General features: G+C 34.6%; 1 protein-coding gene across 1 annotated transcript; it reads left to right on the forward strand.

The window, feature by feature from the left end:
* Positions 1-9389: 9389 nt before the first annotated feature.
* Positions 9390-9851, forward strand: LOC114715961 (uncharacterized). Its single transcript, XM_028900877.1, has one exon. It carries the CDS (start codon positions 9390-9392, stop codon positions 9849-9851), a length of 462 nt encoding a protein of 153 aa, XP_028756710.1.
* The last annotated feature ends 443 nt before the right edge of the window (positions 9852-10294 follow it).

The raw sequence follows: 10294 nt of genomic DNA on the forward strand, positions 1-10294 counted from the left end.
GTGGTCATTAATAATGATCATGCCTTAGATCATTTCCGGAGATTTCTGAGTTTCTTTCCCTGTGATGGCAAATACTCGTCCTCAGGTGCGCGGCCTTACCTTTTTAGGGGCTTGCCTCCCTTCTTACTCTTTTGGTTATCCCATAGCCTCTTCCTCTTCCCGTTCGCATTAGAAGAGGTGCCACCCTGATCTCCCTTCTCTAACTTAGGAGTAGGCATCAAATGATGGCTCAAGCTGCTCACCGTAATTCGGCAGGCCTCAACTGCCTTGTTGAAGTGCTCGACCTGCCAAGGAGCAATCATCTCCCTCAAGGACTTCTTTAGTCCTCTGACTATCTTTTGGTCATCTACCTTTCATCATCTCGGTAACGTAGGTAACTGAAGTAGTGGGAAAGACAGATAAACTTAGCTAAATACTTGTCAAATGACTCGTTATCCTTCTGCTTTAGAGTTAGGGATTCTGCTTCCTTTTTGTCCCTGACTGGCCTCGGAAAATATTTCTTATGGAATTGCTCTAGGATCACTTCCCATGTCGCTCTCGTGTTCTGAGCATCTAGAAGAATCTTGGCATTCTTCCACTAATGATTGACATCCTTTTCTAGCTGGTAAATAGCCATATGGGTTTTCCGCTTAGTCGGACAGTCCAGAACTTTGAAAATCATGATCCAGTCCTCTGCTGCTTGGATGTCAATCACTCCATCGAAGGATAGCGGATTGTGCTTGCAAAAGCGAGTTATCTACTACTGGATGTTGTGGGGGTCTACTGCTGGCATTGCCGATCTAGGCAATTGTTCTGTTGCTTGTGTTGCTGAGCTTTCTTCCTCTAGCTGCCTCCTGTCGGGGTTAGCCATTGCCACTACTACTGCTGCTATTGCTGCTACTACTATTACGGTGTCTTTTTCTTGTTCCTGGCTAGCTTGTGCCGCCCTCATCCCCTCCATAGCTTTTTATTGCGATTCTAAGCGATCAAAATTAATTGTAGCAGATCGAGTGGGACCTTTACGTCGTGCCCTAAGGGTCTCTCCGGCAAAGCGTTTCATCGATTCTAACTAATACGCTAACTAAATAGATAGTATATCCGAGGAACAAGAAATAAACATCATGCTTGGATTTCATTTAGTAACATATGCATTCATAATACATCAGTCATCAGTCACAACAATATAGTTTAAAATACATAGCCATCAAACATGCCAGACTAACCTACCATGGTTAGCTGTAACAAGTCCTAGCTCAGTTCTACGAGGATTTGGCCATCTAAAAATAGTGAATCTTAACAAAGTTTTCAAGGTGTTAGATGTAATCCTCAACACCTAAATCCACTATCTGATTTAGGCGACAGAACTCATATACCCAGAAGGGCAAATATGAAAGCATGTCTGTCATCATAAAGATCTAGTCCTTGGTGTCTAGATAAGGGTTACCTAGTCCTTGTGTCTGATATAACACCTTTACTCCTTGGAGGTATTCTAGGTAAATGTTCAGGTCTTGGTGATCCTCATCTTTCCTGATATGTTGACCCAAGAATTCCAACTTCTCTCTCAGCTGATCCTGACTACGGATCTTGGGCTTAGTTAGAACAGGGATACGTACTGTGGTTGTCGGGGGTACCCCTGGCTTGGTACTAGATTCGGGGATGTCACTTGGGTACACACTTGGGCTAACATGCTGTCCGTGAGATTGAATGTTAAAACTAAGGTCCACTGGTTCCTGATACATATCAATTGTGGGATCCACCGGGTTACTGGGTCTAGGAAGGTTCATTAAATCCTCAACAGTAACCCCAAAAAGGTTAGCTCCATGCTCTGGATAATTGTTGGACTCCTTTGTTAAATATCCTAGGCTAGCAGTCCCCATAGTCCATCTCACCGGATCCTCTTTGGTGAGGTTGGTCATGTTAACATCCTAATCATTAACTGACTTCTCAGATCTAGCATCCCAATTCATGGTGCTTTCCATTACAACTCCTACAACAATATGTCAATTTTCCTTCTAACTGACATATTAACTAAGCAGAGCGTTCTATCCTATGCCAGAACCTCCACTCTGATACCAAAAATGTCACACCTTACTATTGGATCCACTTAGGGTTTAATTTCTTTTCTATAATTACAGTGCCCTGGCCTCTATAATTATTTTCTATCAGATCCATAAATTATTCTCCTCATTTTTATCTTTCCAAATTGCCCTCTTTGTCTCAAATTTAATTTCCCAATAATTAAATAAAAGGAAATCTAATTTCCTTCTCTTTAGCGATTTTTCCACTTTTCAAAGGAATTGGGAAAAATCTTGGAAACTTGAGGGTCTTCTTTTAATTTCATAATCTCTTATAATTCTTTGGGATATCATAGGAATTTTCTTGGGATTTTATGCTCCTTAAAAATATTTATTTGGAATTTTCCAAATAAAGGACCTTAAACTAGCTTAAATCGCCCTTAAATTCCTTTATAATTTTTCTAAAGGTAATTTGGTCATAAAACCAATTTTATAATCTCATATAATTCTCAAAGGATATTATCCTTATTTTTTCTTAATTTTCTAAGGCTTGAAAATATTATTCCATAATTATATTTGACCAATTTTCCTTAATTAGTCAAATTTCCATAATTGGCTTGGAAAACTATAATAATTATTTTTCACCAAAATTCTTCTATTTCTCCTTATCATTTTTAACCCTTAGTTATTTAGGAATATCCCTATTCCTAAATGCCATATTACTGGATGTGACACTTGTGAATAGTGCATGTTGATTGAAACTTTTTGTATAAGCAATTGAAATATGAAACCTTTCTTGGAAGGATATTCTTGAGCCTTAATTCCTATATCGAGTGATCATTCATGTGGTTTGCATTCTCTAGAACTTGTTTTAGCTCTTGGTCAAAATTACATGTGCATTTATGATTTTGAATATGATAGAGGCATTCTTTTCTACACCCTTTTACTCAAACACAATCCACAAATATCTATCCTTCACTTTCATTTCATTTACCATCTCGAGTATTTGAACTACAATTTTAATCAAGTTAATTTTATCTTGATAATCGAGATTTCCTAGCCTCCATGGGTTTTTATTGGGAATTTCAATTTTGGGAAGAAAAAAAAGAAGAAGAAAGAAAGAAAGCAAAAAGAAAAGAAAAGTAAAGAAGTACTTTATATATACATAAGATATAGCAACAAAATAAAGTTGAATAAAGTATTCCCTTGGTGGTCGAAGGTTAAGGTCTAAACTTCTTTGTCTATGAATAGATCATATTTGACTCCTATTATTTTAGTCCTTGACACTCGATTTCATCATATTTCTATTCCATTTAGCCTTTCCATCACTACAATCTTAAAAGTCCTCTTGATTCCTTACATGAATGCTAATAGTAGTGGAGATTTTAGAGTTATTACAAGTTTATGGTAGGATGTTGGCTACTTGAATTTTGAGTGAAAAAAACCCCAATGAGGAGAGATGAGTGAGTGAATTAAACACTTATACCCTTTGAGCAAATCTCTAGTTTTCATGCATTTAGAGTCAACTGCACCTTGTGTCTAATTACTTGGCATTGTTCATGTTATCATTTTCTGTTTTCTTAAAGCATGTTGATTGAAGTTTTTGTGCATGTTAGTTTCCTTGATTGTGCCTATACTTTCTTAGGAATGATTCAAGTCTTTGTCTAGGAGTACAAAGATTTAAGTGTGGGGGAGTGATAGTGTTACACCTTACTACTAGAACGATTTAGAGTTCAATTAGAACCATTTTAGACCACATTAGATGGTTTTGAGCTAAAAAATGTCATTTAGGACATTACTTTTCGGAAATTCACTGTTTATTTGGTAAATTCCAGATTTCTTGCTTAACTTCAAAAAATCATAACTTAATCTAAAAAAATTGAAATGAAGTGGTTCAAAATTCTTTAGAAAGCTCTTTAAAATTCCTTTCAAGGAAAAATAATTTGTTGGACAAGTTCCTTATGAAAAAGTGTCAGCTTTTTAGGAAAGTGACCACCATCATTTTGGTAAAAACTCTTTTTTCAGATTCTGAACCTTAACTTTGAAAATTCACTAAAAATCACACAGTTGTCCATTTTTAACGTGCTACCTATCAAATTGAATCCCAAGACATGATCTTTAAGCATACAAAATTTCATGATAAATTCGTCTGGGAACTTAATCAAAACACTGCTCCAAGTCATCAACCTCCTTAGAGTTACAGCATCATAACATTCATACTTATACATAATCAAAACATAATTGTTTCCATGATTTACCACCACATTTACCCTTGAACTTGTAGTTTTCCTTTTGATGATTTAGGCCCTATAATGTTGGATTATTTTGGGAGGGTGAGATTTCAATGAAATCCTAGTAGCAAGAATAATCAACCACAACATCAACATGCATCATCATTAAAGCATTACAAACCTTAGCTACCATAGGAGAACTAATCTTCTTATAAAAAAGCAACCTCAACATGCAAGGCCATAATAACAAATGCTAGGAGCAACCATATCACAATCATTATAGTTCAACCACATGATAGCAAGCATTCATGCCACAATAAACAATGCAAAGTTAACATTAGTAGTTATTTAAGTCTTACTACCTTGATCTAAAAGCTCTTTGATTCTTTGATCTTCTTCCTCTCCTCCACAATTATCAAACCCTAACATCACAATGCATAAAAAGGGCAGCAAGATTACTAGCCAAACTATAACAAAATCAATAATAAAACTCAAGTAATTCCTTAGCCTTTAAAGCTTCAATCTTTGTTCTTTAATTTTAGAGCTTTGTTTCCTTAACCCTAAAAATCCTTTCATGGTTCATTCCTATATGATTTTTCATGTAGATTCAAAATATGCACTTGGATTTAGGTTGGCCGAGTACTTAGGTTTAGGTTCCAAAAATTACAATTTTGATTCTAAAGCTTGCAACACTTGTTCTTTAGGTTTATCCTACAGTATTTTCTATTTTGTACACAATGGAAGCATTAAAACATTGAAAAGTTCATTGTAAGGTTTAGTTTCCTTCTTGGATGAACAGTACCTCTTGAGGAACAACAAAGAAATCTTTTCAAAAACAACCTACAACCACTTGAAACTACTTGGAATAACCAAGATTTGAAGTGTTTTAACAAGTTTAAACAATAAAACTTCCTCCCCTCCATGATGGTCATTTCAACCAGCAACCAAGAAGAGGAAAAACAAAATTTTCCAGCCATACAAATCAAGAAAACAAGGCAAGGAACAACTTGAAACCAAAAACTAATTTTAAATCTTAGTTGGATGATCAAAGTTGCTTACTTTTCTCTTGATTCCTCCTCAAGCTCTCTCTTTTCCTCTCTTTTCTCCCATTGGCTAAACATGAGAGTCTTGAAAGGGGGAGGATGAGCTTCCTTTAATGCCAAAACAAACATCTCAATCACCAACATTAATGCTATGCCATGTGTCATCTTCCTAATTAATCTTGAATCTCTCTCTTAATTAACTTAATCCAAAAGTAATTAATTTCCCAAAAGTCAAGATCCTCTCCATTAGTGGCTTGACAAGTGGCAAAGTGTGGGCTAAGCAAAGTGTGAGACTCTACTTCTTACATTATTGGTGCACTTTTGCTCTGAATTTAATTTCTTTTCTATAATTATAGTACTCTGGCCTCTGTAATTATTTTCTATTAGATCCATAATTTATTTGCCTCATTTTTCTGTTCCCAAAATGCCCTTTTTGTCTCAATTCACAAATTCCATTAATTAAATAAAAAGGAAAATTAATTTCCTTCTCCTTAATGATTTTTCTACTTGTCAAGGGAATTAGAAAAAATCTTGAACATTTGAAGGTCTCTTTTTAATCCCATAATCTCTTATAATTTCTTGGGACATCATAGGAATTTTCTTGAAATTTTATTCTCCTTCTAAATATTTATTTGGAATTTTCCAAATAAAAGGCCTTAAATTAGGCTAAATCACTCTTAAATTCGTTTGTAATTTTTTCAAGGGTAATTTGGTTATAAAACCAATTATATAACCTCATATAATTCTTAAGAAATATTATCCTTATTTTTTTTAATTTTCTGAGGCTTAAAAATATTTTTTCATAATTATTTTTGACCAATTTTTCTTAATTAGTCAAACTTTCAAAATTGATTTGGAAAATCATACTAATTATTTTCTACCATAATTCTTCTATTTCTCCTTCTCATTTTTGGCCCTTAAATTTTTAAAAATATCATTACTGGATGTGACAGATAAAGCCCAATCTTTACATGGTTTTCTTAAGTATTTTCTAATGTTTTGCAACACTTTTGCCCTCATTATGCATGCATCTATATCCTTTTGATTACATCAATCCATGCATTGCATTCTATGTTTAAGGGTAAAAATGGTCTTTGTTGCTCTTTTCAGGCATTTGGAGGAAGATTTAAGACCCAAGATGGAGTATTGACGGAGCCATAAATTCATAAGAGTCAAAATGCAAGACTGGGGTATTTATGTGTTCTCAGGTCACGACTTGGACTTTTGAGGTCGTGATTATCCATTTTGGAGCTAAGTCAAGATTGAATGTGCCTCTATGTTCCTAGGTTGCAACATGGCTTTATGAGGTCACGACTTGAATTTCTAAGGTCGTGACCTAAATATGTTTAGTGGAGTTATGCATTTTGGAATAAGTTATTCTGCAATTAGACTTAAGGAAAGCAGCCACCACGAATCAGAGAGCCTCCATCCTACATATTTGTAAGGAGATGAACCTCAACCATTTTCTCTCAAGACTATTGATTCTATACCTCAAACTTCCATTTTTCTTTAGTTTTCCACCGTTTTCTGTGATTTTGAACTGATTAAATCACTCTTACCACCTTCTTCTCCATTTTGCCAACCCCTTTTTTAGCATGACTCATGGATGAAAATACCTAGAGAGATTATGACTTGTTTAAAGACATGAGAGGCTAAATCATTAGCCTCTTGGTGATGGAGGACGAAGCTTGAGCTCAAGGACTTAATAGAGGAGTTTATTAGTCTAAATCTATGCTTAAATTTGTATTAAACATTTCTATATTTAGGAATTTCTACACTTATGTAAGACTTGATTACTGATTTGTAAATCTTGTGTTTAGACTATTATATTTGGATTGGATGCTGTTTAATGTTGAAATTTCTATATAAATATATTGGTTTTGAATCCTTGTGTTTAGCTGGTTGTTAGTGATCTTTGATAATTAATTTGTTTACTTGGTATTCTGTGGTTGTTGATTGGTAATCTGAGGGCATTTGCATCATCCATTCATCTATACTCTAAGTGGTTTCAATAATGTTTTAAAAGGTATTAATTAACTTTGATTAAAGTGAGTTTTCATTAATTAAAATATTAGACCCAAGTGATTGCTTGGGTTTTTATCAGACTTAAAGATTTCTAAAACTCCTATTTCAATTTAAGAGCAAGGATAGCTAAACCTTCATCATCAAGAGTCTATTTATTACTTTCCCACTTAATCCAAGTCATTCTTTAATTCATTTAAAAGACTAAAAAGATCTACAGCTTTGCCTTTTACCTTATTTGCACTATGGTTTTATCATTTCAAACCCCCTTTCTTTACCCAAATTAACATGTTTTTAATAATAATGTAGACTAGGATTTCCAATAAAGCGCTCCTTGAGAAGAACGACTAGTTACACCCTATATTGTATTATCTAGTGCAATCACTTTCTTGATGACCCAGAAGGTGACATTCTGGTCTGATCAGGCATCCATTTCTATTTGGCCAAATAGTATACATAACAGGATTAGGATTTTTATTTTTGATTCCAATGCTTTTAAACACTTTCTCTTGGTGTTTTTCCACATAAAAACACATTCTAAATTCACTAAAATCATCAAATTAAATTGAAACAATGTCTAACCCTTTTAATCAAGCTTGGCCGAATAAGTGCCCTAATTAGGGAACTTGGAGTTTCTTCCAAAAATCAATCAAAACATCAACCAAGCAAGCCAATCCAAGATCTAAATCATGGTTTCTATCCTTCCCTAATTATTCCTCAATATTTCAAAATTTGGACAACATGTACCTTATGATTTTTGTCACCAAACTTCACTTGAAACAAGCTAGAAACATAGTCAAATTAAAGCTTTAACATACCTTGATTAATTCTTGATTCTTGCTTAACAATTCCTTGATCTTTTCAGTGTTTTCTTTGCGCTTTAAAACCAGTTATTTTATAGCAAAACCTTCCCCATTTAAGGTGCCAAAATAACCAAATTGAAGAGCATAGGAGGGGGTATATATAGACTAAGATTTCAGCCTTTTTTCCCTCCAAATATCCACAAACAATCTTGATGAAAAGGCCATGTGTCTGCTCCAATAAGCTGCAGAAAATTTGGTGAAGCCAAGTATCCTAAGGTGTCATGATGTTTAGCATAAAATCATGTATTAATTTGTAATATTTTATTCCCTAATCTTTTAGGCCCCTTGGACCACAAATTTACTATTCAGTCCTGGCCCAAAATAATGCTCAGTGGACTGGAGGAAGAAGGAAGGAATATTACCTTTCATCTCCAAACATTTTTCTACTTGATTTCACCATATCAGCTAAAATTCATGTCTAATTTTCAATAATATTTTTGGACTGCCAAAAATTCATTCTTACCCATCTAAAATCATATTTTTAATATAGGAAGGTTTCTTGAATTTTTCTAGAATTTATCTCAACCTCCAACTATCTGAATTGAATTTTCTCCGAAATCAGGCTTTACTGATAAAATTTCAGCAATAAATATTCTAAAATTAATCCTTTTACTTTTAAGGCCTAGAAATAATTTTATAAACTCAAATAAATCCTTAAATAATTTTTCATATTTTTTCCAGATTTATTGAGGCCTATATATATTTAAAATAATTATTTTTGGCTAATTTTCCACTGTTTTACTGAAAAAACCTCTGTTTACAAAAAATTCTATAATAAATTATTTTCATGCTATTTTCACCTTCAAGGCCTCAAATAGAGTTCCAAGCCTCCTAATTTGTCTTTTTACTATTTTTTGGAAATTTTTAGGAATTTTTCTCTAATTTTTTCATTTTGTCCTTCGTAGATCGATAATATCAAAAATATCAGTCCAAACAAGAGTCAGATCTCAACTCAAAAGTTGTTTCAACTCTAAATCTACTTTGCTATTTGACCCTCTATCTAATTTATTATTCACACTCCTATGGTTAAAACTGGTGGGATGTAACAGGTAACCCCCAGAGCTGAGAAACCCTTAACAAGGGCAAGTCATGAAGAAATCTCCTACGGCAATAGCAGGAATAGAATAAAGCCTAATCCTAGTAGGAGGCCGAGGAGGGGATCCAGACAAGAAGGCTTTAACACTTCTTGAAAGGGAAAGAATGTGAGGTCTATGGCAGGAATCACGGAGATCGGCTATGTGTGATGGGCCAGAAAGTGTGCTACAAATGTGGCAAGTTGGGACACTTTGCCAGGGAGTGCCTGATAGCTCAAGGCTAATGTCTGAAGGAAGAGTATTTGCCCTCAATAAGGAAGAGGCTCGTAGGTCACCCGAGATGATACAAGGTACAATTAGTGTTAATGATTGCCTTGTGCATGCTATATTTGATTCGGGCGCCAGCCACTCCTATATCTCGTATGATTATATTAGGCACTTAGGCCTTACTATTGATGCTTTGCCACATGATCTTTATTTTTCCACCCCTACTGATGCTAAAGTTTTAACTTCTAGTGTGTGCTTAAATTGCATTGCTCGGTATGCACATTATTGCATTATGTTAGACCTTATATGCATTCTGTTCTATGATATTGATGTTATTATTGGCTTGACTGGTTATCTTTGGATAATATACTCTTCAACTGTAAGAACAAAACCCTAATCCTTCCTGCACAAGAAACAACCCCTTGCACAGAGATAAAGCTGAATTTTGTGATTGAGGCTCAAGCAGATAGATATTTGAGGCAGGGTTGCTAAGGGTATATGGTATTTTTCTCAGTATGGGTAAAAATTGAAGTGGGGATTTAAGAAATTCTAGTGGTGTGTGATTTCCCTAAACTTTTTCCAAAAGAAATCGATGGACTACCACTAAAGAGAGTAGTAGTGTTCGCTATTGATCTAATACCAGGGACAAAACCAATTTCCAAAGCCCCTTATCAGATAGCTCTGAATAAGATAGCAGAGCTAAAGAAGCAAATAGAAGAGCTATTAGAGAAGGGCTTCATCCGACCTAGTATATCTCCATGGGGCGTACTAGTGTTATTTGTAAGGAAGAAAGATGGAAGCTTGAGGTTTTATATTGATTATGGAGAACAAAATAAAGTG

Source organism: Neltuma alba, unplaced genomic scaffold (assembly GCF_004799145.2).
Source record: "Neltuma alba isolate B1F8T4 unplaced genomic scaffold, ASM479914v2 tig00011634_pilon, whole genome shotgun sequence".
NCBI classification, from domain to species: Eukaryota; Viridiplantae; Streptophyta; class Magnoliopsida; order Fabales; family Fabaceae; genus Neltuma; species Neltuma alba.

Excerpts from the sequence above, each read along its gene's own strand:
- LOC114715961 (XM_028900877.1), top strand. The coding sequence starts at position 9,390 with ATGTGTGATGGGCCAGAAAGTGTGCTACAAATGTGGCAAGTTGGGACA.